Here is a 27,344-nt window from a genome sequence, read left to right on the forward strand (position 1 = left end):
TTTCATCAATCCCCAGTGTATGTAGGCAAAGGCCCATATTCAAATTCGCTAGTTCGCATACCAATCCCGAAAATTTTCAAATCTCGCCAATAACGCTCTTGAGTATCTCAGGGATAATAACCCCCGCATCTCCCTGGAAGAACCAGTCACCGTAATGAAGCTCACCCGGTGTATCCTTAGGGTCCATATTGCACACTGCAACTCGGGCGCCCTGCGAGCGAGCCTCGTGGACATACCCCGCAGCTGGCCAGATGCGCGCGCTGGTGCCAATGACCAAACACAAGTCAATTGGACCCGCCGCGATCCACTTATCAACAACTTTGAGTGTTCTCTCTGGTAGAGCTTCTCCGAACCATACAACCCCCGGTCGGAGCAAGCCATCCTTGCATTCCGGACATTGGGGTAGGTCCTTTTTGTCCACTATGAAAATGGGGTTGCTCACATCAGAGATGTCGACCTCGTTGGTCGTGCCGCTCAGCGCCTCTGCAAGCGCTTTTGATGCCTCCTCGCCAGTCTTGTCCGTCGCAGAAGGGTTAAGGCCTGAGCTCTTTTTTGGGATCTCGAGGGCAGGAACAATGGGATCTGTGTAATTTTCTTCGCTGTAGTTGCAATAGAAATTGGTGCATTTGACGGTGAACAGAGTGCCATGAAGAAGATGCAGTTGTTTCGCGGGATGGTTCGCTCGCTGAGAGAGGCCTAAAAGAAACGAGCGGGCTTTATTAGTGAAGGAAACAAAAGAACACGTCTGAAATTCCTACCGTCAACATTCTGGCTCAATGTGATGAAGTCGGCATTCCTCCGCGCCAGCTCTGCCAAGGCGTGGTGTGCTTTGTTGGGGTCAGCCTGTAAGGCCATGTGTCGCCGATAGCTGTAGAACTGCCAGACGAGACCGGGACTCTCATCGAAAGCTTCTTGAGTCGCGAGCGAGGTTGCGTCGTGAGCACGCCAGAGTCCGCCTGCACCACGGAACGTGGGTAATCCTGATGCCGCGGAGATTCCAGCACCAAGAAGAGCAACGATGCGTTTGCAGCCTACCAAATATTCAGTGAATGATTTAAGATCAGCTTCAGGCACAATGCTCTTTCCGAATGAAGCCATGGTCTCTAAGTCCCAGTATGGTTGAATATGGCCGGGGAAGAGTGGAGCTTATCAAAGGAAGCCCAGGAAGATGCGGGGGAATTTATACTCCATCATCGCCTAATCCAAAAGGCGCACGGGGGCCAGAAAAGAAATGATTGCTCAAACACAACTAGATAATTATTTGTCGTCTTACTATTATACTTCTTCTTTTCTTCTTGTCTTCTCTTTGGAAAAGAATTACAACAGTTTAGCAGGGGCTAGCTGCTGTGAATTCCTGGTATTCTACAGTTCAAATTCCTTCTACTAAATTTAGATAGATCTATCAATCTAACAAAACACACTACTCGAAGTGATATTTGACATAGTGAAAACAGCAGGTGAAAGCTTGTTATTACAGTAACTATAGAAGCAATAGGGGAAAATAAGATGAATGAGACAACTTATTGCCAATCAACAGCTGCCTGTGTAGCAGCAGCATTTATAACCGCTGATCCTACACTTTGCGTAGTCGTAAAGAGACTATTAGCTGCGATATTTCCTATCGTACTTTGGACCATAGCAGCGTAGGCCCCTACCCTCGGCAGCAGGTTAATGAAAAGAATGAACGCTCAATGACTTATATACAAATTGGAAGTGCTCGGTTAGATATTGTAAATACCTGTGGTGATACCAGCAGTATTGAAACCTAGACCTGATAGGATTGGGGCTGCTACCAGCACCGGCTACCATGCGGGTAACTAAAGTGCGGTTCTTGAGGGCTAGGTGCCTGCCTGTTGTATGTGATCAATTAGTTTTAAGATTACTGCATATAAGAATGACCTTAGGAGCACATATATATGTCTAGAGGACCAACCTTTACCTTGGTGCAACGAAATATAGATATTAATGTATAATATTGTCTAGGCGTAACCATCTATGGCCTAATGTCATGATAATGCATAGTTCATGGCAATGACGGGTAAAATACTACATGCTGCTAGGATATTTGATTGAGAGGTTTCGGCTAAGGACTCGTGATTCGATTATCATTTTGGTCAAGGGTCGCGGGAATTGAGCTACTTAAAATAGAGTAAAGGTAAGTACTTCCGTTAGCTCAATAAGCATATGGATAGCAAGAATATAGAGAGACCTCACTATAATGAAATGGTTCCGTACTACATATGTGCTTTGGCTCGGCACAATAGATGCCCAAGTATCATTGATCAATCTATCTACGTTGCTGAGGACCGAGGCCATATGAGCGACTGACTCTTCTTGTTTGTTTTATTCTACAAATCATCTTTATTTTATATCCTGCTTTATTCGAATTGTTTGTCTTTTGGCCCCCAAGTTCATAGCCGCAGTTTTGGTGGCGCAATTTTATCCTTGCCAAATACGCCCTGGCATGTAACGTTGATGCGCTTAACTAGCCAATATATCATCCAACAGAAAAACACCGTATCAATATCTAGTTTCACTCCCTATTATTTCAAATATGGCATCTCTAAACCTGGGCGATGAATCCAACAGGAAGAAAGCCAGCTTGGCAAAGAAGAATCGACTTCAAGATGACGACTTGAACGACCCCAGTTCATCTCCAAATCCCCGCCCTAGGCAACTGACTCCACCACTTCCGAAGGCTCAAGGTCTCAAAACTCAAGCCTCATCGACTAGTCGTGGATGGCTACTGTCACGTTCAAGACGACGCAAGCAACAATCTACCTTCGACCAAACCCAATCTCCTCTGTTCGAAATTCTGCCCGCCGAAGTCCGGCTGCTCATTTGGGAACAATATCTCTCGAGCCGTATGCTGCATATTATGCGGCCGAACCAGCGCAAATGGAAACAATCCCAGAAAGAAATCGTTGGGATTTTATGCAGCGAACAGCGCAACTTCTGTCCATGTAGTCATCATTGTTGGGGACTACTTGCTCGTCGGCCTGTGGGTAATTGCATTACACCCATGGATTACGGTTCATATTACCACAAGAATTCAAAGTGGAGATTTGACACGAGAAGAGCCGATTTTGTGCCACTTTTACAAACGTGCCGGAGAGTGTGAGTATTTCCATCTGTGTCCAAATAACCATCTAACATCGCGGTAGATACTCTGAGGCCATTGATATCATCTTTCGAAAGAATAATTTCCTCTTTAACCACACAGACACGATTATCGATTTTTCAAATACACTTCTACCACAGCGACTGAGCCTGATTCGCACTTTGCATCTCGGTTTTCCGGATCCTGGTGGTCTATCTTGGAATATATGTTGCCATGTTCTCGCTAATAAGCTACCTGGTTTGAAGAAATTGACCATTCATTTATATCCTCACGTGGCAAAGCGCCTGGACGATTGGCTTATACCGCTGCATCAGATTCAACAACCCGCGGTCTTCGATGTCCTGCTCATCAAACCATGGTATCTGGATCCGCAATGGGAAAAGTCACTTGGGCTTGTTAATGCACCATTTCAATTTTTGATTACTGATGTGGAAAGGCGTGGCTTTTTGAAGGCTGTGAGGCCAGACCCTGCTTCTTGGGTCGAGATTCCTTGATGATAGATAGACACGATTTACAAACCTAGACCGATAACCCATCGAGGTCTACTATGCTAGGCTCATACTCCATTTAGAAAATAAATACGCTGGACTGTATCAATTAACTAAAACCAAACATTTTCTTTTTCATTTTCTGTGTACTAGCCATGAAAATTCATGGCGATTTGGACTCCAAACATTCAACTATCCTCATATCTCCACAACAACGCTTTCGTACTTGAGAACACTTTCACTTCTGTTTCGATGAATCGAAGTCCCACAGTCCATTCATGCATTGGCTTATTCCTGAAACACCATTTAGCCTTGGGAAGCTTTGCCCGAATATATCGCTGACTTGTAACCGTGCTCATAATAGTCACTCGCGTCATCACCACCCATGAACCCGCAAGGAGGTAGCTGTGTGCCCTGTGTGTTCTGGTCAGAGATGATGATACTGTGTTTCTGTTACAGGAATGATCCTTACTATTCTGTAGGTACTCTGATTGCGATAGAGACACGGTCTGATACTCAACTTGCTGCAGTTCTCTACCCAGAGCTGTGCGCCCGCGCTCGTTCTCCACTGGTGTTGGAATACCTGTCGATCGTTGGTGGAAAGTCTTGTCGCTCGGGTTGACATGGGTCTGGACCTGCAAGTCGGGGCCACCAGCTTCACCTGGATACCTTGCGGTATTTATAGTTCGAGTCATTTCCGTGCATTGCTGAGTTTTCTCTTCTTCGTCTCAGCGGGTGGTGATTGCATTTTGCTCCGTTGGGTCCGCATGGTACCTTGAATGCTGGCTCCTTCAGCCAAGCCTGCAGTGAAGTAATTTGGCACTTCTTCCTTCGACCGTCCCAGGATGGCGCTGAATGGAGTCATTCCAGTCGCCGGAGCTCGAATGGCACCATGATCGAGTGAAGGCTGCATGGAAGGACCAAGAATACGGGACTCCAAGTCTTGTTTGGTCCATTTGAGTTGCAGAGTTTCTTCCATTTCGAAGATTTTCTCCGGAACCACTAGTTTTCCCTCTTGGAAGGCCTCCATCAGTCTCATCTTGGCTGAAGTATTGCGTTTGGCTGGCGGTAGTCCGAAATGGGAAAGCTGTGCTTCGTACCAGTCGGCTTCATTGTCGGGTCTATTCCTTATGGCGCCTAGTGGTGCACTGAAAATCTCATTCAGCTCGGAGGATGTCGCGCGTGCATAGATATGACCGGAGAACGAAGTGAAGTATAAAGTGTCATTGTCGTAACGCCACTGGCCATGATAGACAGGTGCCATGATGTATCGGGTGATAAATAAGAAGAGGGGAGCAGTCGAATCCAAGGTGAAATAAATAACAATCCACCAGGAACCGTGATTAGATGATTACATGTTCTTCTGACGATATTACATCGTCGATGCCGTATAGGTACACTTGCCATTTTGGTAAGTACGCAGTGCGGCACTTATCAACTATCTATGAATTATTACTTGATTTAGTAGTTCTACTTACCTTGGCAATAAATGTTTTCTCTTATAGATCCCTAATAGAACAATGGGGCTCTTTTCTTCCGTGAATCTTGACTATATAGTCCTATTCATGTATTTGCACCGAGGTTAAGTTGCTCATAGTCCACCTGCTCACAGCGGAAGAAGCCACCAACAGCATGTCCTAATATATCTGTGTATTTATTTAGGTAGCTATCTAGATGAAATACTAAGTTTATGATCATAGTTATGTATATTCTCAAACAAACTTGAGAATTCTCTGAGTAATCATCATTGGTTAAATAGATGGATGTAAGTGTATAGTTAGGCGTGGCCATCCCACGTTCCACGGGCGACGGCCCAAACTTTAAGCGCCTTAAGGATCCCCCCCTTCGTCAGCTCTCGACTTTCACCTTTACTCCATCCCATCTACTGACTTACTTCTCTTTGTACATCATGAATCCATCCTCTCCCTCAGCACGCTCTTCCCAGGGCTCCCCTACTCCGAATACACAAAGCACACCTAGCCATCGTCCAAGCCCGCGCCAACCCCAAAGCTCAGGCACACCACCTAACAACTCAGGGAACGCCCCGATCCCAGATGACGATCATGGCGCTGATCTACCGATGAATATGTCGGCATCGGTTATGCTAACCAATTTACCCCGTGATGCGCACCAAGCACTCGCCGATGTTGAGGGTATTGACTCGGGGAAAGGTAAACACCCCTCCTTTTCCAACGAGCGTTTGGTTGATCAGCCAACCGCAATGTCAACAAATGGTACAATTCAGCTAACAGCGATCAAGTTACTGTTCGCTTTCAGCCTCTTCCTTCGGCCCCTATTCTGAAGAATCGGGTATTCAAGGTTAGCGCTTCGCAGAAATTTGAAACGGTTGTCAAGTTTCTGCGCAAGAAGCTGGACTGCAAAGAGACAGACTCCGTCTTTTGTTATGTTAACAGTGTGTTTGCGCCCGGGCTAGATGAAGGCATGGGCGGACTATGGAGGGTGAGTTTCAACTCGACTGGTCCACAGCACCTCCATATTCGACAATTTGAATGCTAACTGTATAATAGTGTTTCAAGACGGACGATCAATTGATTGTCGCTTATTCAATGACGCCAGCGTTCGGCTGAGTAGGCTATGAAAGATCAGCACGAACTGCTGAATGATGCTATGTACAAATGATGATGATGACGATGATGTTTAATACAGAACATGCAAGAAATTGCCATGGAGAAAGAAAATGGCAACCAGAGGTATCATGATTCTTGGAAGACCTCGTCCACCGTTTTCTGGAACCCAGCAAGCTCCTCCTTCGCAATGGGATATGTGTACTCTTCCGAAGGGAATGCCCGACTCTTAACTTCATCGCGATACAGCGAGATGCCACGGGCTGCCTCATCCCAGACATCAGCATACTGCTTAACAAACTTCGGCACGAACCGACCAGGTCGGAAATTCCCAGTCATGTCAACCTGCACGAGAACCTGCCCGGAGCAGCCGTTCCCAGCGCCAATACCAATAGTCGGGATCCGCAGCTTCTGCGTAATGATCGATGCGACCTCTGCTGGCATCGCCTCGAGCACAAGCATGAATGCGCCAGCCTCTTGCATAGCCAATGCGTCGCGCAGCAGCTTTACCGCGCTGCCCGCCGTCTTGCCCTGCACACGGAAGCCCCCGAGCGCATTCTGACGTTGCGGTGTGAGACCGACATGGCCTACCACTGGCACGCCGGCTTGTGTAATGCGCTTGATTGTAGGCGCGAGTCCCTCCCCACCTTCGAGCTTGACGCCATGCACGCGGCCTTCCTTAACCAGGCGCAGGGATGACTCAATGGCTTGCTCTGCGCACACTTCATATGACCCCATTGGTAGATCTCCGATCTAGAATTGGGATATGGTTGTTAGTTGGTGGCACGGTGGCGCTAATCAAGGAATCTCGGAAACTCACAATGAAAGCGGCCTTAGTTGCTCTTGCAACACTCCGACAATGAAGAATCATCTCTTCCATAACGACTTCCGTTGTGTTTTCCAGTCCAAGAGCTACCATACCTAAACTATCCCCTACCAAGACCATATCCATCCCCGACGCATCGGCCACATGAGCACTGGGGAAGTCATGGGCCGTGAGCATTGTGATCGGCTCTCCCCTTTTGTACATGTTCTGGAGCGTCTGAATGGTAACCTTCTTCCGCGCCTTTCCATTTTCACCCGGTGCTGGCGCGGAGTAAGAACTGTGTCGGGTTTGGGAGAGGGAGTGTGGCGTTGGAACGCGGGAAGCCAGGATGGGACATCGGGCAGCACGAAGGGTGTGTATAGCTTGTGTTCGGGTAGCAGGGATCACCGCGGTCCTTAACAGCGACGAAGAAGCGAATGCTGTGCGCCGCAGCGCAGAGCCCGGCGCAGCCATTGTGTGGTATGATTGTGAAAAACGGAGTGGTGTGATGCACGTGGTGATGCTCGATATCGAAATTCCAGGACTATATGTGTACAGTAAGTATAGTACAATGTGTCACAGTGTACAATGCTATGTGCAGTAGTTGTATCCGTCGGAGAGCTGTAGAAGTGGCGATGACAAAGGAATGGCGATGACCTCAGCGGCGAACCGAAGCTTTCCAAAGTTCCAAATGCACGAGCGGAAAACACAGAGAGGTCATAAGTTCTTATATCCAGGAGTATTTCCGGAGCTGCGGCTTTGTTCAGATATCCTTCTGTCCGGACTAACGTGCTGGGTTATGCGGCGTAGAGGGGAGCATCAAAAATTCCTGAAGTTCAAGATCTTCTTTACTGCCGCTGATTACGGGGCCGGGTGCCGAGATGTTTTGCGGGGCTGCTAGGTGCTTTTGGACTCAGGAACGATGCAGGTCCTCAGACCTGTTTTAATGGATATATGCGAGTATGATAATTGTCTATGTACCAAAATAATATCAAACCATAAAGGTTTCATCTTGTTGACATCAACTGTGGAAGCTCGAGGATGTGTTTTATGCATTCTCACCGCCTGGCACTACTATCACCGCCTGCAGTTTACGTCTCGCCGAGGTGATTACTGCATTGGGCTAAGTGAGGGGACATTTTACTTCAACAGTCTAATATTTCTTTTTCTTGAGTGAAGAATTCATTCAGTAGCAGGGAATTCAATTAGCATGATACAAACTGCATACAGATCATCGAGTCGAATAAATGCTTATGCGGGTAAGTAATGTCACGAGAAAGGAAAAGTCTCGACAGAGACTTGATCGTCTGCGCTGGGTAACAAACCACAGCCGTCGGGAAACAAGACACCACCAGTGAGAAGACATAAGGAAAAGAAAATCCAATGAGGATAGAAGACATGGCCCCGTAGGACCAAAAATGGGGATAATGATGTGTTAGAACGGAGTGCAATGCAAGGATACGAACCCTTGAGTTCATGCTAAATCGTTCATTATACCTTCGGTATATCGCAACCGGCCACACTATTGAAGACCGTAAAGCATAAGCTTATTGCATGCCAGGCAAGCAGCGTCAACCATGAGTTTTTCTTGGAGCAACATAATGAATGCAAGTATCCAAAATTGCCGTCGACGGTTGATGGAGGTCGGTTCACGAATTCGAAGGGGTTGTTTTGCTGTTTTAAAATCCGATATTCAATACATTCGAAGAAGTGAAAATGCTGTAAAGGAGTGGACGACCTCCATCGAGATCAAGGCAAACAGCCAGACCGTCGGAGAGGGGCTGGTTACTAGTACTGCTGATGCATGATAAAAACAAAAAAGTAATGAGTAAAAAAAGGAAAAAGAAAAGAAAACGCCACCATGCATGTGTCGATGCCGAGGGTATGGTTATGCGAGAGGTTGAGGTTCAAATCGGGCATGACGGAAATAAAAATTGCGACGCGGCAGAAGAAAGAGAACTTGAAAATAAAAGCTTGACAAGCACCACGATGCAAACGTGTTGCAAATCAGAGGAGGCCGAGGTCCAAGGATATCATGGAATGCTGACAGAACAGCAGATCTATTCATCATATTCATATTGTTCCTTGAGCGGGCGTTGAATTTCAGCAAGCAGTGCATCAAGTTCGGCCCAGTTGGTCGAGTTCGCAGCAAACCGGCGATGTTTCCGAGTCAGAGTGTGCTAAAGGATTGGTCAGTATCTATAGGGATCTAAGTAACGGGACAACCTGGACCATACTTCTTCAAAATCGTCAAACTTGTCCCTACAGTTCTCGCAATAGCCAGGCTTTGGATCTCTGCGGCGCTCGGGTTTCTTTTGCTCATCTTTGTCATCCCTTTGTCTCTTTGAAGTAGCCGTCTCAGATTGCTTTACTTCATCCTCAGTAAGGTTGGACTTTCCGGGGGGATTGACGTTGTTCCTCATCGGAATTGTCGTAACGGCATCCCCACGACGTTGAGGAGCAGCCATAGATCCCGCTGTGAATCCACATGTGCCCTTCTCGAGAACCTTTCTCTTGAGTCCATGAACCTCCTTGCTGAGCCCTGCTTTCGCACCAGGCGCTGCAGCAGTGGATGAGATCATTTGTGAGCGAATTGCGGATGTCATATTAGAGGGCTGAACACCTGAGGCAGCAGGCTCACAACCAGCATAAAATGGTCCGGTCCGAGGGAAGTGGGGAGGAATAAAGCTTTCAGAGCTCTTTCGTTCATGAGTTTCATCGAATGATGGCTTTAGGATTTCGTTTTGAACCGGCGGTGTAGCACGCTCCTCTTGTTTCACCAATGGCTGGGAATGTGCGATTTCTGTTGTGGTCACAGATTCAGGGGCTTGTTGGACAGGCTCAGCTTTTTTGGTCTTGGAATCACGAGTTCCACCAGTCTTGTGAGACGCAGCCTTCTTCTCTTTCTGAAGTTGGCGCAACCGGTGTCGATCATATTCCCTTCTGCTCGGGGGCTCATCTATGAAAGGACACTTTCCAAGGGGAGCGCTTCGGAACTGTGGCCAAGATCCATCCTGGCGTCTAGCGACTCGAGAGTATTCTCTAACCATCACTGGTTTTGTTTTCTCGTTCATGTCATGGATGTAGACAAATGGTCCTTTGAATATCAGCATTTCCATTGATGTCAATGGATCGCGATCAGATGGTCCATTGAGAAGTTCCTGTCGAAGAACTCGTGAGAGATCATTTTCACCCTTGCCGTTGGCAGCGCTACCACCAGCGGCTCTATTCCGGGCGGCTTGTTCAAATTGGGCACCAATGTCACTATCATTAATGGTTGTGATCATACGCTGAAGCTTTTCCAACGCCCAGATTTTCATGCCCATCTGCCGAGCCCTTTGCAGAATGTCCATAGTTACTTGATCACGACGCGGCTCGGTTTTTAATGAAGCATGCAGGTGAGTCTCGCCGTTTCTCTCCAAAAGAGAAGGGTTGACAGTTTGGACATTGCTATCGCCATTGCTGGCCTCTGCGGTTGACTCCGGTTCTACTGGAGTGGTTGATTCTGGGGGGATGGCACGCGAAGTGACAACGTGGGTTACTAGACGCGAGAAAAACTTCTCCTCACGCTGAGTTGAAGCGGGTTAGAGAAAGTGCCAATGGAAGGTGCCCAATACTGAAGACAGGAGACAAGAGGTGCAACCAAGACGGGTGATGCCTGTGGGGCAATGTGACTTACAGCTCCAAGATCAATGACCTGGCGAGAGAACCGCCGTCTGACATCCTCAGGGATGCTATCAAAGTAAAACACAAACTGGGGGAACGCCTTCCTATAGTGCCGCTGCCATTGTCGAATGGAGTCCATGGTATCTGCCGGGGCCTTCTCTACTTTGACGTGCTTCATTTGCGGCTGACGTTCTTTCTCCCGGGCTGCGACGAGCTTCTTCTCAAATGCACTGGGGTTGCCATTGTTCGATCGCCGCGCGAAGAGTTTCGAGTCCGTGTTCGTGGTCTGGCAGGTGGTCGAGCGAGGCTCGTATTGCATGTTCTCCATAGCTTGTCTTTTCGGCGGCGGTTGTCCGTACGGCATCTCCATTCGGGTAGGGCGAGCTCGTTTAAGCAATAGCTCGGCCCTGCGTGGAGAATTGGTTGCATTCGGCACGTTTGCGAGTGGACGACGAGTAGCCATGGTCATAGAAGTTCGGGGCGAAGGGGGTACGAAGACAGTTGCCATTTGAAAACGAGTTCTCAGGGCCGAGAACGCGTGTAGATGTTGAAGAGTGACAAATAGTCGGATATCAAAGAGGGGTACTCGGTGAAGAGCACGCGTACTAACACGTCTTTTCAGGGTCAGAGGAGATTAGAAGATGGGCATTGTATCCTAAGAAACAATAGCAAGGAGCCAAAGGAGAGAGAAAGAGATCGAAGTGCTTGAGAGTGGGATGGGAAGAGAAAGACGAGGTGGAAGACCTGGAGGAGGAAAGAAAGAAGAGCAAAGCAAGTCGTGTGGTGTGGAGCTCAGTTTGTTTTGGGCGGAGGCCCGACAACCAACGGCAGAGCGCGAAGCATGAACATCAACATTGCATTCTTTGATCGCGACAACAAATATTTTTCTTCGGGTTTTCTTTTCTTCTTTACTTCATTCTCGAGCTCATTCTCTGGGGCTATTTCGTTAATTGTTCCTATCCTTAAAATATAATTACTATAAGTGCCCAATCATGTCCAACCACCCCAGACCAGCCAGCCCCCAAACAAGCCCCAGACCAGCCACCACAAAGTACCTAATCCAGGCAAGGATAAGTCAGACATGTAGATTACAGCTTAGAACAAATCAAATCAAATAAAATAAAGGGGCTCAAATATGATCCTTTGGAGCCTTATGCTATTATACATGGGAATTTGAGGGATCTGACGGCTACCATATACATCACATTTAATTTAACTACGCAGCGCCTCAATGTCCTCAACCTAGTAGAAGTTAGTGACGACTGAATATAGGCAATATTGCAATCTTGAACATACCTCCTTGACAGCCTCGGGGGTTAAAACAATCGGGTGTTCGTCGCCGACACAAACACTATCCTCGATACGAATTCCGATCCCACGGAAATGGGCGGGCCATCGTTCATCGTTAGGAACATAAATACCCCTAGCATGGATTAGCGCGTTTCAGGTTTGGAGGAAAGGAGGCTGGGGACGAACGGTTCAATTGTTATACATTGACCTGCTTTCAGGTCGAAGCCTCTAGAATACCCAGGGCAGTCATGAACATCCAGGCCAACATAGTGGCCTAGATGGTGCGGGAAGAGAGTACTCAGTGCCTAGTCGGAGTCAGCAGCATTCTCCACGTGGGAAGGATTTGGATGCATACGTTGCCAGAAAGATCAAAGCCAAGCGATCTGAGCTCGTCTTTCAATCCAGTCTCGGCAATGCCGTGGAGTTTGTCTAAAGAAAGATTGGAAGTCTCACGGCACAGAGAGAGACAGCTCCGGTGTACCTTGAGCACGGCATTGTACAGATCCCGCTGGGGATCAGAGAACTTGCCATTGACAGGCCAAGTTCTAGTAATGTCGGAGATATAGCTTCCCCATTCCTATAATTCGGTCAGTTTTCTGGAACTGTAAAGGTTAAGTTCAGATAAGAACTTACACCACCGCCATCGACGAGAACCAAATCACCATCCCTAAAAGTCAGTGTAAGCAGAATCCCACAATACTTTAGAAAAGGTATACAAACTTCAACACATCATCATTTCGAGTGTAATGGATAGCCAAAGCGTTCTAGGTCCGTCAGTATCGAATTCAGCTTAGAAGAATGTCAGGAAATTTACCTGGCCACCCGCAACAACCGGAACAAAAGCGTTGGTGTCACAGCCATTCACCTTGAACTGGTACTCTAGGAAAGAATAAAGATCTTTCTCTCGGGTGAAGTCCTGCCGCATAGCCTCCGTGAAAGCTCTCCCTGACGCTTGTCCCAGTCGGCGCATCTGTACAACTTCACTCTCACTCTTGAACACCCTCATTTCATTGAGTAGATGCTTCAATGGCTTGACTCTGCGGTGATCGATGACCTTCTTCAGCTTTTCCGACGCAATTGTTGGCCCATAAAGATACCGATTCAACGATGATCTTGAACCATCAAATGCTGGGATATCTGAGTAAACCTCAGTTGCTCCCTGGACAATACTCGGCAAAATATCACCGATGCGTTCGATGTTTCCTGTCTGCTCTTGGTGTCAGCTCGATAATTTGTCTAATTGTTGGGCCAATGTTCCGCACCTCGTCTGCATTGAACACATCTACAGCAGCCTGGGTGCCGGAGCGCGCCCCGTCCCAGAGTTCTGCCTTGGGGTCCTTTTCCCGGACATATAAATGGAAGATATGGTTGTCGCCAGAGCCGTCGTTACCGATAATCGCAAGTGCATTCGGTTCATTGAATCCTATCCGGCGGGCAAACGTTCAGCAGGTTCCTTCCGCAGCATCACCAGTCTGCCAAGCAAACTTACCGGTTAGGTAAAAGAAATTGGAATCCTGGCGGTACTCATTGAAGATGCCTTGCGCACGGTACTTGACCTCCGAGGCAGCCAGCACGGCAATCGCGCCTTTAGATAACTTGTTGGCGAGTTTCGATCGACGTTGCGCATATTCAAGGGCGGTGATTCCGGGCGTAACTAGACAAAAGACGATCAGATAAATAAAACTAAATCCAGAGACATAGATAAGGACCCACGTTCGCCTGGGCTAAGAATATGGGGATGCGTCTCGTGCAACGGCTGGCCGAATTTGAGTTCCGCGGCGGCCACGGAGGTAGCATAACTGCGAGGTAGGGGGTTGCATCTAGGCAATTGGCGCAATGAATGAGTCAACGGCCTGGATGAGCGCAAATGGATAGCGCATTGGCGAACTAGAGACCTGCATGCCGACATGCTTCAATGTCCCAAAAATAAGTGATAAGAGTAAACCGTTGGAGGAGTTGTTATCGCCAGGTAGTCCCAGTCGGCGGTGTGGGCCAATCATCTCGGGTACGTTTCGCATCAGACACTCCTTCTCTTGTCCACTCCTGTTGCATGCTCCGTAATTCTTGCTTTGGTGGATCTGTGCCCAGCCTGTCATCAGTGATGCAGTCTAACCTTTGTGGGGATATCTTGCGCGGATGGACCTGCCAAAAAGGGTGTTTGAAGGCGTGCAGCTCATCGGGTCACTTATCTCAATTCATCATCTATCTACTTAAATGCTCAGTTCTTCGCTGCTTATTTTTTGTTTCTCTTAACTTCACACATTTTACAGGCTACTATATACACTATGGGACGAACCTTGACCTACCCCAAGAAGGTTTCCAACACTGCCAACCGGTACAAGCATCGAGGTACGAGATAACTTTACAAATATACTAAATCCAACTAACACTATATTCTAGCTACATATGATCTCGGTCCAATCCATTCAATCATCAATGACTCCCAAGTTCTGCATGTATCCTTCAACCCAGGGCCGGATGACCCATTCCCCGCAATCCTACCAATGATAGGACAAATGGGCTCATTTGACTTTCCCTCCGCGAGCATCGACGAGCCTCTAGAGTGCTATCTCCACGGCTACGTCAGCTCACGTATTATGAACCTAGCCCGCAACTGCAGCGATGGCGATGGACTTCCCATCTGCGTGGCAACAAGCAAAGTAGACGGGTTGATCCTGTCGCTCACACCCAACTCGCACAGCTATAACTACCGCTCTGCCATCCTACACGGCTACGCGACCCTCGTCACAGACGAGGAAGAAAAACTCTGGGCGATGAAATTGATCACGAACTCTGTCCTCACAGACCGCTGGGATCACTCGCGTGTGCCGCCGGACCGTGCTGAGATGCAGTCGACTGTCATCCTGAAGGTAAAAATTGTGGATGGCAGCGGCAAGATCCGTGATGGCGGTGTTTCGGACGAGCGTAAGGACTCGGGCAACGAGCATGTCACTAGCAGTGTCTGGACTGGTGTTGTGCCAGTCTGGGAAACGTTTGGAACACCGATTCCAAGCGGTGATAGTAAGGTTGCTAAAGTGCCTGAGTATATTACTTCGTATATCGCTAGCAAGAATAACCAGAACAGGGCTCTGGCGGAGGGTGCAGTGAAGATTCAGCTGCCGCCTGAGGAGCAGCACTGAGGACCGTGCAAACGCTAGATTAGGTCAATTCATGATACGACTTTATGTTTCGGTAATGCCTCTTATTCAATTCAATTCAATTTTCTGCCGTCCTTGGGAAATCCCTGTAGCTTAATATCGCACAGTAGATTCACTGTAGGCTCAAACGATGCAATATGATCATTGCTTTTCTGTGATGACTACTCCGTATGGTCTGCTTCTTCTGCATATATATTTGTCATACTCTTTAACAGTGGACTTCCGGTATCTTTCTATATATCTTCCTATATTGGAAAGGAGGTCTTAGGAATACATAATCAAGGGCGAATAAGTTCTAGAAACCGGAATCAAGTACTAGATGTGACTGGAATGCATTTAAATAAGACCTGTGGGAATAAATATAAACATGGTACTATGAACGACCTTCCCCCATACAAGCAGACTACCAATGAGCAGCCATGCTTCCCCACGCTTCATAATCATCTTTAACCGTAGGCTCCGTATTATCTTCAGAGCCAACATGCCGACCAGTATTCCGTCCCGCCACCGTCAACCTCTTAGCGACTTCATTCGCCTCAAACAGACTGACAAGTCTTCGCTTTGTAGGCCGTTGCTGAGAATATTTCTGGCAAACACGAAGCATAACCTTGTCTTTCGAGTAGTGCATTCTAGCACCGGGAAGGAAGAATCGGGGCTCGCGCTTGATAGCGCTCTGCCACTCAGGGTGGCTATTCAATGATTGCGAAGGGCTGGAAGGCGGCCCAGAGGTACTCTTGTTGACCCAAGCATCAACTGCCATTTCGAGAGGAGTCGTACCAGTGGCATTCTCCCGGTTGAGCATGTCAGGGCGACGATCGAGGAGTAGTCCGAGGACTTGTGGGAAACCCTTCTTGATAGCATCGTGCAGCGGTGTGTTTCCAGCTTCGCCAAAGACCTCGAGATGCTTTTGGTCCGTGGAGTTGCCCAGGTCCAAAACGAGCTTCGTCATGGCGGTTATTATTTCATCGTCAGTTTGGCTACTGTTAGGAGGCCGGGGGATGACCGGATCCACTGGCGTGAAGCTGTGGTAAGCATTAAGCCATTGTGCAAAAGGCGTTCTTGAGCCTTCGCCGCCGCGTTGCATGAGCATTGTTGGGAGGAGCTCCTTATCTAGCAGCTCTATGAGTTTGGTGAATCGGTGGGAGTTCTTGCAGACCCGACCACTGTCCGATACAAGGATCAAGTGGAGGAGGTTGTGCGCAGCTTTGTTACGGACAGTCTGGTTTGCTCCGGCTGCTACCAAGATGCGAGCGAAGCGGACCTTGTGGAGGGACATGGCCCAAGCAAGAGGCGTCAGTCCTTCGGTCGATCGGACCTCCAAGCATTCAGGGTGATGGTCCACAAGATACTGAACCAGACGAACGGATTCATCATTTGGCTCAGCCATGATTGCGCAGTGGAGAACGAGGTTGTCTTTTATATGGTTAGCTATGTTTGGAAAAAATCATGAATCAGTTGGAAAATTACTTCTCGCGTGTAACCACATTAAGAGTGTGCCCTCGAGTCCTAGCTTGGACTTGGCCAATCGTTTCACTCTCTCATCACCCTTATTCGCATTCAGATACTCCAAGTAATAGCGAGCAGCCGCGGTACCAAGGAAGAACTCCGTGGCGGCCAGGTTACCCCGACGAGCCGCAATAAGAAGAGGTGGACGCTGTGTCTGCGCTTTCATTGGCTGCTCTCGACCAGCATTAGCCCAATCGGCACGCTTTGCGCCACGAATGGACAGCCCAGGGTAGTACTGAGGCTCTTTTCTTTCTTCAAGGCCGCAGTCATCACTCAATTTTGCGAGAGGAAGGCCAGCTCCAGTACTCTGAATCATTTTGGCGAGACAATCAGTACGCCCAAGTGAAATTGCAATCTGGAAGTCATCGAACTTCACAGTGAACGGCTCCTTTCCGGATGGGTTGGCGGAAGCAAGATCCAGTCCAGTCTTCAGAAGGAATTCCAAAAGAGGAATGTTGTTTGTGTAAATAGCGTATTTGAAGAAGCCATCAAGATGGATAGGATTTCCCCTGTTAAACCAAACTTCCTCGTCTTTGTATTCCTCCAAAAACATGGAGGCATTGAACGATGCCACGAAGGCACCAAGAGGGGAAACTTTGCTCTCGACCTGGCTAGAAACTTCACCGATATTTTCGTAGGTGAAGGTGTCATCGACTATTGTACTGACAATGTTAAGACCTTCGTTCTCTCCATCAGAATCATCAGAGTCACCACGACCACAGCCACCGCAGTCGTCAGAGTCGTCAGATTCATCAATATCAATCTCAAAGCGCTTCTGACCCTGGAGCTCTTTCACTTTGTGCTGCACGCGCAGAATTTGAAGAACGGCCTTAGCAACAGCTAAATGGCCGCGCATAATGCAAATTGAAAGAGCGGACAGGCCATGCTTGTCGGTCACGGCGATCTCAAGTGGTGGTTGGTCATTAAAAGATCCCCACATGCCTAGTGTCAAGGTCTTGATGGTATCAATATTGCCATTCCAGGATGCTTCGAAACTGTTGTATTAATGTTAGCAAGATGTTCTTAGGCTACGTGGATAAGTAGGGGACACGTACAGTTTTAGGTATCCGTCGCGAGCATTATCAGTAATAGCTGGGACATTGAACTTGAACTCGACTTTCCAAGGCTCAGTACGATGCAGTGGGTTCCAGGTCGAAGCGTGCACTGGGAATGGCACTGGAACATTCTGCACAGGATAAAGCTCGTCCCATGTCATTGCACCTTTTTGCAGCAGGATAAACTCCAGCTTCTCGTAGTCGCGAACCAACTCGGCAATGAAGGCCTTCTTCTCGACCAAGCCAGGATCAGCCGCCTTATCTTCATCTTCTCTGGCTTGTTTTTCAGCCACTCGGTTCATCCTGCGTACACTGCGGAGCAGATTCTCTGCAGTGAACTTTCTGTAACTACCAGATTGGAATTCAGACAAGTATGTCTCATCATTTGAATCCAGTGGAATGGCAATGTTACGATGGTAGGATTGGTACTTGCGTTCGACCAAGAATTCACGGAGCCGTTGCAAAGTTTCGCGCAAGACGTCCAATACCGTTTTCCCCTTGTTTTGATATCTCTCCTTGATTCGGTTATTAGGGCTGTTAGGATCCACCCCGCGATTAATTAGATCAATGGCGAGTAAAGGAAGCTCGTTTTCAATAGCCAGCAAGATTGGCTGCTTCACACTGGACTTTGCGTCTTCCTCAATGCTATCGTTGTTGTGGTAGGTCTGGGTTCCTCTAGATGTCATGATAGCCTTCACAATCTCACCAAGGTCAATCTCGTGGTGGGAACCTGTATCCAACAGCTTAACTGCCGCGGGCGCGTTCTTCGCAGTTATTGCAGCCATCAAGACCGAGGAAAAGTCTGGTCTCCAGGACGAGCCCTCAACTGCCAAGTGATTGATTGCCCGCTTTACGGCCGGCTCATCATGCTGCATGTAAATGTCAAGAATGTCAAGCTTGTTGGAATGAGCAAGGTAGTATAGCGGTGTCTTCTGCTTGAGGTCTGCCTGGGCTGGTGAAGCGCCAAGATCAAGAAGGGTCTGCGACATCTCCTTTGCTTTTTCGAATGGGAGTGCATGGATGAGAACTAGGTTGAGAATCGCTGCCTCGGGCGTTTTGTAGTGCTCATTTATAATTTTGATTGGCATCAAGATGTCAGCACCGAAGGACGTGACAAGCTCTTTGACGGCCTCAGTGTGGCCATGGAGAATAGCGAGATGTAAAGGAGCAGTCCTGCTATCCCATGCAACGACATTGACGTCGAATACATCCGGCTCGAGGTCATTTTCCTCGAGCGTGTCGTACTTATTCAAATCCTCCTTCTCGTCAGCTTCGACCTTAACGTAAGAGGCAGAGGTGTGAGACATGGCATCAGCTTGGTCAATCATCTCAATATCTTCATCGTCGTTTGTGTTGGACTTGGTCTCTGACTTGTTCTTTTTCAGAGAATCCTGCTTCTTGGTTTCCTCTTCCTCATTCTCGTTGCTCTTTGTAAGTAGAATTCGAATGATATCGACGTGTCCCCGGGAGGCAGCAAGATGGAGCGCGGTCTTCCCATCAGCCATACGGGGAATCATGCGAGCGCCGCCGTCAATCAGGCATTGGACAACTTCAGGGGTCGAGCACATGCAAGCGAGTTGAAGTGGTGTCCGTCCAGTGTAATCACGACGGTTCGGGTTGGTACCTTCATCTGCAAGGAAAGCTTTCACGGAGTCAACATCGTTTGCCACTATCGCCTGGCAAAGTCTCTCCGTACGGCCGACATAGGCCATTTCTAGCATGTTCGTATTAGTGCATAATTCAGGGGGGAAAATCAACATGTCGGACAATTCACTCACCAGTCCAATCAGTCTCGGTGATTGGATTAAAACTTCCAATTTCCTGGCGACCGGGATCATCTTTGATGAAAGAAATATGACCAGAGATATAAATCTTGGCCTCCTCTTCGGCAATCTTGACCTCTTCCTCGGTAACAGGCTTGGGACAAAATCCACAGCAGTCTCCAATAACGTGTTCCGCCTCGCCGAAGAACGCTGGATGACGATGGAGATAAACTGTACGCTCTTTGGGCTGATTCCATTGGGCATTCAGCAACAAATCCTTGGTGTAAAGTAACTTTTCAATACTTTTCGCGTTAAATCTCCGACCGTAAGGGATAGTCTATTAGAGGGTCAGTAAGAATTAAGGGGCGGCATTCTCAGTTGCAGTGAAAGTACGAACAAAGGTGTGGTAGTCAGACACCTGGTCTTGCTCTTGCCATTCAGGGACTTCATCTTCCCAGTCGTCCTTGATGTTACCATGCAGCATTTTGCCGTGACGACGTCGCAAGTACAAATTCAGAGGAGGACGGCCTCGTTCCTCGCGCCGCTTTTGGAGATAGTTGTCCCGATCTTGAGATCGAGGAAGTTTTTCCAACACGAGAAGTCGTGCCAGACCTTCAGTTCTGGTAAAGCTTCGCTCAAAGATAGTCTATCACAACATCAGTTTCGCTGGAATTTCATCTACCCGGTCAAAGGATTCAATTCTCACTGGGTCAATCTTAGATCTGTCAAGAGCAGGCCAGAAAACCTCGAATCCTCGGTGCGAATACTTAGACAGACGATTCTCATATGAAGGGGATCGTCGAGTTAGGTCGACCTGATTTGCCTGTGTGATGCAGGCGGCAATTGCACGCGGGGAAGCATAGACCTGGCTACCGTCATAAGCCGCGCACGAAGCATCCACGTCAAAGCCGGTGAGAATTTCAGCGACTGAGTGGTAGATGCGAAGCACGATTTGCACATGGCGGTTCGGATATTGAGAAACAATGGTAATTGTATTCTTGGTCCTAATAGTCGTGGTCTCATAGAGGATAGTGTTCTTGATCTTATCCTCGATGTGCATGATCTTCTCGAGAGCTTGCTCCTCATTCAGGCCATACAAGAAGAGATCCACATCTGAAGCTGGAGCAAACTCTTCATGGTAGTACTTGCGAAGTCCACGCTTTGAGTTGCGATATTTTTCTGGCACAGGCAAAAGCGAGGTCACAACCGCGCTACCAGCAACGACAACGTTGGACCAGTCAATGTCACTTAAAGAGCCCTCTGTGAAGAGTGTGAAGTTGTTCTGAAACTCATTCAAAGAGGGCACTATTGCTGCAGAACCATGTGGTTTCCGTTCTTTTTCACTCAGGGGTAAAAGATACTTCCCCGTTTGTTCTGGTGTTTCCGAAGCAAGATCTCGGGCTCGAATGGAAAGATCTGTGGAACCGGTGTGGTCGTACAGAGGAACAATATTGACATAGTTATCTTGGATTGATGGATGAGATGGCTCCTGGGCAAATCTCTTGCGCAAAATGGCATCATACTCGTTGTATGGCTGAACCAAGTCGGCCATGGGCTTCTCCGGGTTGGAGTTGACATACTTCACGAAGTCATTGTGCTTCACTGGGAGAGAGGGCAAAGAAGTCATGTCGCCGATTGTGCAGATGTAATAGGATTACGGTATGTGAATTGAATGACACAATCCGGAGAGCACGTAGTTTAAATAGAAAGACCAAAGATTGGATTTATAGTTTGACGATATCCACTTAGCGTTAGCGCCCAGGCACCCCTAGGCAACCTTAGGCAACAGGCCCACTATTGCCTCTTTTTAACCAATCCTTTCCTCTCCGCTCCCGCTCCGCTTCCCCTTCGTACAACTACCAAGCATCAAGCAAATCCTGCTATGTTTGCTTATTTCGTTTGGATGCCCAGGTGGGACTCAACTCCTTGGATCTTAATTAGTGAGACATCAGAAGACCTGGCTAGTGTAGTTTTGACCTATCACAAGGGCAATACACCGACTATTCACATTATCCCGGAGCGGTCTGCCAAGAGGAGGCTTGTTGCGCAATCAGTTGCTGCGGAGAGTGCACGATTTACTCACTCAGGTTAAATGTTATACTTAAGCGATTTGGACATGTGGGTATTCTTGCTGAGATCCTACTCGGGTCCCCTGTTGTGTGGTCGCTTCTTGCTTTAAATATCGTGCTTTATGGCCAACAACACATATATATTGCACCGCTAGAAGTCTAGCCTAGCGTAAACGGATCTGAAAATACATCAAGAAAGACATTGAATAAAGGACATCCCAGCAGGTTCTCAAATATGACGTCTGCAATATCATCTTAAATTGACTAGTCAGTCAGGTCATTCAGATCTCGTATTGCTACGTCTAAAGGCCAGATAAATGGCCACTATTTTACTTCTACGGAAATTTCTGAGCAGAAAGTTGATGTAACAATTGAAGTAAGTATTACCACCGTTTTAAAAATCACTTCAGAAACGGTAGAGATATTATTGGTCGTCCTAAACGCTAATAGGACCAAAGTCCCAGTGGTCACTATACACTACGATATATATAGTTGCTAAGGCGGCGCACTTATTAATATAAAATCCATCCCGAGGTCTCATCTAATTATTGATACTTTCCAATAGGTCTATTGCATACTTTGAGGCAACCTCCATATTCAGCCCGTATTTGCTCTATTACAAGTGGCCCGCGAATGACCTCCGATTGCATCATCGAATAATGGCTTGTACCCACCTTCTCCAATCTCCTTGAGACTTGATATGACTGAATATGTAGAAAGAGATAAAGTTGAGCACAATTTTTCTAAACTCACTTACCTAGACAAGAATAATCGGCCGCTTATGCGGCCTTAGGAAGTTAGGATGTCTTTTTGACAGTCTTTTTCTTTAGTTCTCAATTTTACAGATAGACATAGAAACAGACACGAAAGGAAGATTCAGGAATCAAAATTCCACTAACAATACCAAAGCAGAAGAAAACTCCAACGAGGTTCTAGGGGGACGGACCATGGTTATATAGATAGAAACCCCAAAACAAAAGCCCAACAGACAAAATCAACAGAAGACAAGACCTATTCAAAACCAATCCACATCAGATTAATCCCAATCCAAATTCGAAACAAAGAAAACAAGACAGGATTCAAAAGAAAAGGCCCCAAAGCCAGACCCAAAAACCAAAAAAACCAAAAAACTGTAGTACATCCATGTGTACTATTTGAGCAGCAGGGGGTCGGCCTGCGCGAGGAAAAGAATGAGCAGATTCACCATCCCTAAGCAAACAATAAGCAACATAATCGAAGTTCTTTTTCCTCCTCTTGCTGGTGCCATAGCCGAGGTGTTGGAAGATGTCGGCGGCATATCAAAGCCACTCCGACCACCCCGACCATGACACCACATCCTTCCCTCCCTTTCTATCCACTGCCCTTGAGGGCTTTCTTGACTGCCGAAAGGATGTCAGAGTCAACCTCGGTTGGCGTGTGGGGGAGGGGGAGGGGGAGGCCCTGCGGTGCGACAAACATCACCCGAGTCTCAGAGGCCGTCTTTTGGGTGTATGGGGAGGGCTCCGAACCGGTCGGCTTGGCCGACGCGTCGTCACACAGGACCGTTAGGCGAGGAGGGGAGAGCTTCTTCCCCTTGACGAGGAAGGCTTCGTCATCAGTGCCGGCGGCGGCCTTATTGCTGGCTCCTCATTGCTGGCTAGAGAGACATTCTTGTTTAGTATTGATATGTTTTCTGATTCCCACACTTCCCACAAGCGCTTCTCGAGTTACTCACCGTGAGCCCAGAATTTCCACCATGGAGCACTCTTCGCCTTCTTCTCCTTGAGGTACTCCTCGGTGAACGCGGCCTAGGGGTATTTCAGGCGGGCCCGCTGGCCGTTCAACCTACGCATATATCTATTAGAACGATGGATAAATCAAGAGAGAGCAAATCAGAGCATACGTACCATACAATCCAGATTACGGCCCCCAAAACCAACGCCAGCGCAGCCAGGCCAAAGAGGGCAGCGATAAGCTGGCCCTTCCAGGAATCAGGGTCTCTGCATTTGGCAAGGCAGACAGGACAGTTGTGTTTGCAGGCATTTTGGTACCCCTATGAGGTACATATAATGAGATTTTACAGGCCTTTACTCTACGGGGGGTTGCCTTACTTATATACCTAGAGGCAGGCACCCCTGATCCTTCAGATCAACGTTTAAAGTTTGTACAGTACGGCTTGGTTTGATCTTACTCTTACTTCAAATCCATAGATCCTTTGATCCCTAGTCGATTTTCACGGATCTTTTGTCTATACAAAGGCAACAACTATTGGAGATTCAAAATTTCAGTTATAATTGGAGTAAATCCTTTTACAAAGTGAAAGATCAGTGAGAGTAAAGTGAAGCTGTTCTGATCAAACCGTCGAGTTGTAACAATTGAACCATGGATCGGTCTGATAAATTGACGTTGTATATCCTAACCAATCAAAATGAGAACATCTTCATCGTTGATCTTCGCCGTTTCATGATGACTAGTGGGTTGTTGCTTGACAGCCGACCGTATTTTGACCTCATCTACACAGCAGTGTAATCTCTTTTACTTTGATCTGAAAGTTGCGTGAAAGATCAGAGAGAACATGAATAAGTGTGCTCTCTGTTAGTTTTGGACCAAATTGACTTTTTAGGCCGTTCGTTCCTCTTCGAAAATCGTGACTTCCTACCAAAAGCATTCTGTAAAAAGGAAAGGCAAACCCTGGATGAAAATCTACACTTCAAGGCCCTTTATTTCAATATCCTCGATAGATTACAGTCTATCAGGAGCAAGCCCAGTAAACTCATTGTCATTTTTCAGTTAGAGCCCGGTATCAATAAGAACCAGGGAATAGTAGCCCATCTAAAGGGAAAGTGAACTGATGCTCATTTTCTAGAAGACGCATTAGAGCCCGAACTAGCAGAAAGCATAGGCTGCGCTCTCGAGATTGTAGTCATGATTGCTCTGGCAGATTTATATATGCAGCTTCTATCATTGTCTTGCCCTCCAGGTAAATATATATTGCGCAAACCGCCTAGAGAGGCGGGGAGGCAATATACCGCTCAAAAACATATAACGAATCATATATATAGCCTCAAACCCAAGTTATTACGGTATTGATATGTTAGAATATTAAATAGACATTCTCAGATACGCCCAGGTCATATCATTCTGTTGATCGACGCTCCCAGACTTGTTATTTCTTCTACAGATGCCATACGTCGAAATCTTTGGATTGATTGAGATACAAACTTTGAATAAAAAGGTTATCATCCATAGAAACGTTTTCTCAAATGAAGCCTCTCGCCACTTTTCTCTGCTGTCTACAAACGGGAAATGTAGTGCATATGCTGATAGATACAAAGTAGGGAGGCAGACAGAGACATAGAAGCTGCAACAGCTCAGAGCACCATAAACCATATATCGACTGATATTTGTAGTTGTCCAGCAATATTCATTCCGTGTCAAAAGTTTACCTCAATGAAGCTATTTGCAGTCTAAAAAGGACCGAGTTATTTAGTGAAAACTAGTCCTTATAAATAAGTAAGCAACCAAGGTAACAAGTATGGTAGGACTCACACTCCCACTACAATGGTTCTGATGGAGCTGGGCTCTCTTGCTGTGGTTGCTGTGGTCGTACAATTGAAATAATAATTCGAGATTCCAACCTTGGGAGCGCTTGATGTATAGCCACATGATACAGATATACATATTTCGCAAATGGCACCATACTCTTTGTTAAGAGAGGTCTATGGATACGCCTAGATGCATGGTGTAATGTGAGAAGAGAGATTGATGAGTTCGTTGTAGAAGCTAACTAATCCCCTTACAACTTTTTACTTCAAAAGTCGTAAGGGCCGGTTAAGTTCTAGACTAGGCATTAAGGTAACATTCTTGCTTTTTACCTTTAAGCGGTATTATATTGCTCTGACTGTCATTGAAAATTACTTATACGTATAAAGCCCCCCTCTACTACTTCAATCGATAATACTCCGTACACCTAACCCATTATATCGAGCCTCGAGAAATATAAGTTTCTAACAACGGTCAGAGAAAGGTATAAGTAATTTCTGACACCCGTCAGAAATAGTGGCTTAAATCCCAGATATCGTATTTCAGTAGTTAAGCAATCCAATATTTTAGCAAATGATTTTCTCCGGTAAAGTAAATGGGGGTATTTTCAATCTTCCCTATCAGCGAAACCACTTTTTAAAAGTTCGTTGCTTCGGGGACTCTAATTTCAATGGACAAAAAGAGCAATTTGCCAAGTGTATAGTGTAGGCCGAATTATGTTCTCCCAGAATTTTTTCGAAATTCTCGCTCATCTCCTGTTTTTCTTTCTCTGGGAGCTCGAAACCTCGAAAGCTGATACAGCACCCGCACTCCACGGTACAATGGCCTCTGCCTTTCTTCCTTTTAGACAGATGCCTCAGTTCACAGCATCCACATTCCCGGCTACAACACCCGCCTCGATCTGAACAGTCCTGAACCATTTCTTCGCGCATAAACCATTTATCATCACGCCTTAGGCTATCATAGAAGGCTTTAAACTTTGCGTGTAATCTGCGCTCTGCTAGGTAAAGGGCGTACTCCTTTACTGGTTGTTGCGCTTGTACCGTTTCAAGCTCTTTATTTGTGTTTTCAAGTTGGGTCGCTTCACACTTCCCATCAGATTCGAAAGCCATAGCCTTTTGTAAGGCTATAACCTTGCGGTGTAAACATTCCTCACGCTGCGTTAGTTCACGTAGAGCGTGCTCTGCCAGAAATAACGTAGTGAGTCTGGACCGATGGACGTAGTCTGACCCATGTCTCAGCAAGTCATTATGGTCTCTGTCGAAGACAAAGGTTGTATCGAAGGACCCCATGATTCTATCGTGTGTTGAAAGCCTCCAAGATTAGTATGGGTATAAAGTAGGAAAGATAGAGTGATATTTGTACCTCTGTGATAGGAGAGACTAGATACAAGATATGAATTTTCAATAGACTGAGTAAAAGATATCAAAGCAGAACCTTGGAGCGTTAGATGAGAATAGAGAGGAAGCTCCCGTGGTCCCTGTGTGGCTTCGTCACTAGGCCGCCACCCAAAGTAGATGAGTGGACGTTTGTATGCGGATGTGGTATCAAGTTATGACGCAATTACACAAATGAGAGCCGAAGACCCCAAGAATCTTATGCACCACAAATCTTGTTCGGAGCATGAGGACCCCGAGCGCTCTTATAAAGCGCCAGTACCCGTTCGGAAAAATCGCAGCTACAGCCTAAATTAAGGTAAATACTGCTACTTCTACGTATTTAACATCTACGAGAATAGTCAGCCGCATGAGCGACCTCGTGATGTCTTTTTTGGCAACCATTTAGATGTCTTTTTTTGTAGGTACTGTTTTCTAATTTCAAAATCTACATGTTACAGTCATGCCCCGGACATACAGCTAATATATACACTTGGAATCAGAACTAGACCCAGTCAGGTTTTCACAGACCTAGATAAGGATTAAGACCAAAAGAATTATACAGACATCTCGATGAAGTAGGTAGATGGGCACAGAAGATCAGCCGTGGTAGAGGCGACCGGTCACGTGGACGCCACGTGACCTAATTTAACCTAACTAGAGGTACCTAACAGAGCATGGATGATCTAGGAATGGCGCATTTAATTGCACACTTTGTCGATTTGGGCATGATCAACAGACAAAGGATTTCAATATGTAGTCTGATTGACCTAAGCATTACGCACTGTTTTTGTCGTATATTCACGTTGGAAATACGATCAAGAAAGTAGAAATTAGTGAGAATTAGAAAACCACCGACGTATAATCAAAAGGCCATGGTTAATGCGCACCATATACATCTGGTCTATCCTTGGCAGCACCCTGGCTAGGTGTCTGTTCA

The 27,344-nt window shown here is 46.9% G+C and overlaps 10 protein-coding genes across 10 annotated transcripts; 3 read left to right on the forward strand and 7 right to left on the reverse strand.

The window, feature by feature from the left end:
• Positions 1 to 76: 76 nt before the first annotated feature.
• Positions 77 to 1,098, reverse strand: N7479_006529 (SIR2 family NAD-dependent protein deacylase; the record flags this gene model as incomplete). Its single annotated transcript, XM_057254223.1, has 2 exons — positions 77 to 696; positions 759 to 1,098. 2 exons carry the CDS (start codon positions 1,096 to 1,098, stop codon positions 77 to 79), a joined length of 960 nt encoding a protein of 319 aa, XP_057108085.1.
• Positions 1,099 to 2,491: 1,393 nt separating this feature from the next.
• N7479_006530 (uncharacterized protein) lies at positions 2,492 to 3,615 on the forward strand (the record flags this gene model as incomplete). The annotated part of the gene is made up of 2 exons (XM_057254224.1): positions 2,492 to 3,117; positions 3,165 to 3,615. Coding segments are annotated over 2 exons (1,077 nt in total), but the record flags the coding sequence as incomplete, so codon positions are not given.
• A 300-nt stretch (positions 3,616 to 3,915) lies between these two features.
• N7479_006531 (uncharacterized protein) lies at positions 3,916 to 4,873 on the reverse strand (the record flags this gene model as incomplete). The annotated part of the gene is made up of 3 exons (XM_057254225.1): positions 3,916 to 4,051; positions 4,096 to 4,270; positions 4,384 to 4,873. The coding sequence occupies 3 exons, from the start codon at positions 4,871 to 4,873 to the stop codon at positions 3,916 to 3,918; spliced, it is 801 nt and encodes a 266-aa protein (XP_057108087.1).
• Positions 4,874 to 5,518: 645 nt separating this feature from the next.
• Positions 5,519 to 6,197, forward strand: N7479_006532 (ubiquitin-like protein ATG12; the record flags this gene model as incomplete). Its single annotated transcript, XM_057254226.1, has 3 exons — positions 5,519 to 5,780; positions 5,870 to 6,069; positions 6,138 to 6,197. The coding sequence occupies 3 exons, from the start codon at positions 5,519 to 5,521 to the stop codon at positions 6,195 to 6,197; spliced, it is 522 nt and encodes a 173-aa protein (XP_057108088.1).
• A 126-nt stretch (positions 6,198 to 6,323) lies between these two features.
• On the reverse strand, positions 6,324 to 7,473 carry N7479_006533 (3-methyl-2-oxobutanoate hydroxymethyltransferase ECM31; the record flags this gene model as incomplete). The annotated part of the gene is made up of 2 exons (XM_057254227.1): positions 6,324 to 6,947; positions 7,015 to 7,473. 2 exons carry the CDS (start codon positions 7,471 to 7,473, stop codon positions 6,324 to 6,326), a joined length of 1,083 nt encoding a protein of 360 aa, XP_057108089.1.
• A 1,586-nt stretch (positions 7,474 to 9,059) lies between these two features.
• On the reverse strand, positions 9,060 to 11,173 carry N7479_006534 (protein serine/threonine kinase activating protein nimO; the record flags this gene model as incomplete). The annotated part of the gene is made up of 3 exons (XM_057254228.1): positions 9,060 to 9,179; positions 9,237 to 10,568; positions 10,679 to 11,173. 3 exons carry the CDS (start codon positions 11,171 to 11,173, stop codon positions 9,060 to 9,062), a joined length of 1,947 nt encoding a protein of 648 aa, XP_057108090.1.
• A 704-nt stretch (positions 11,174 to 11,877) lies between these two features.
• N7479_006535 (aminopeptidase P family protein) lies at positions 11,878 to 13,864 on the reverse strand (the record flags this gene model as incomplete). Its single annotated transcript, XM_057254229.1, has 10 exons — positions 11,878 to 11,907; positions 11,962 to 12,088; positions 12,142 to 12,260; positions 12,311 to 12,532; positions 12,589 to 12,622; positions 12,676 to 12,719; positions 12,770 to 13,162; positions 13,218 to 13,378; positions 13,445 to 13,609; positions 13,669 to 13,864. The coding sequence occupies 10 exons, from the start codon at positions 13,862 to 13,864 to the stop codon at positions 11,878 to 11,880; spliced, it is 1,491 nt and encodes a 496-aa protein (XP_057108091.1).
• Positions 13,865 to 14,240: 376 nt separating this feature from the next.
• On the forward strand, positions 14,241 to 15,095 carry N7479_006536 (pyridoxamine 5'-phosphate oxidase family protein; the record flags this gene model as incomplete). The annotated part of the gene is made up of 2 exons (XM_057254230.1): positions 14,241 to 14,304; positions 14,356 to 15,095. 2 exons carry the CDS (start codon positions 14,241 to 14,243, stop codon positions 15,093 to 15,095), a joined length of 804 nt encoding a protein of 267 aa, XP_057108092.1.
• Positions 15,096 to 15,516: 421 nt separating this feature from the next.
• Positions 15,517 to 21,064, reverse strand: N7479_006537 (uncharacterized protein; the record flags this gene model as incomplete). The annotated part of the gene is made up of 6 exons (XM_057254231.1): positions 15,517 to 16,526; positions 16,581 to 17,614; positions 17,675 to 19,388; positions 19,453 to 19,774; positions 19,835 to 20,083; positions 20,144 to 21,064. 6 exons carry the CDS (start codon positions 21,062 to 21,064, stop codon positions 15,517 to 15,519), a joined length of 5,250 nt encoding a protein of 1,749 aa, XP_057108093.1.
• Positions 21,065 to 22,856: 1,792 nt separating this feature from the next.
• On the reverse strand, positions 22,857 to 23,395 carry N7479_006538 (uncharacterized protein; the record flags this gene model as incomplete). Its single annotated transcript, XM_057254232.1, has 3 exons — positions 22,857 to 23,124; positions 23,221 to 23,330; positions 23,393 to 23,395. The coding sequence occupies 3 exons, from the start codon at positions 23,393 to 23,395 to the stop codon at positions 22,857 to 22,859; spliced, it is 381 nt and encodes a 126-aa protein (XP_057108094.1).
• Positions 23,396 to 27,344: the final 3,949 nt, after the last annotated feature.

Source organism: Penicillium vulpinum (genome assembly GCF_028829585.1).
Source record: "Penicillium vulpinum strain IBT 29486 chromosome Unknown utg000003l_segment0_segment0, whole genome shotgun sequence".
In the NCBI taxonomy this organism is placed as follows: Eukaryota; Fungi; Ascomycota; class Eurotiomycetes; order Eurotiales; family Aspergillaceae; genus Penicillium; species Penicillium vulpinum.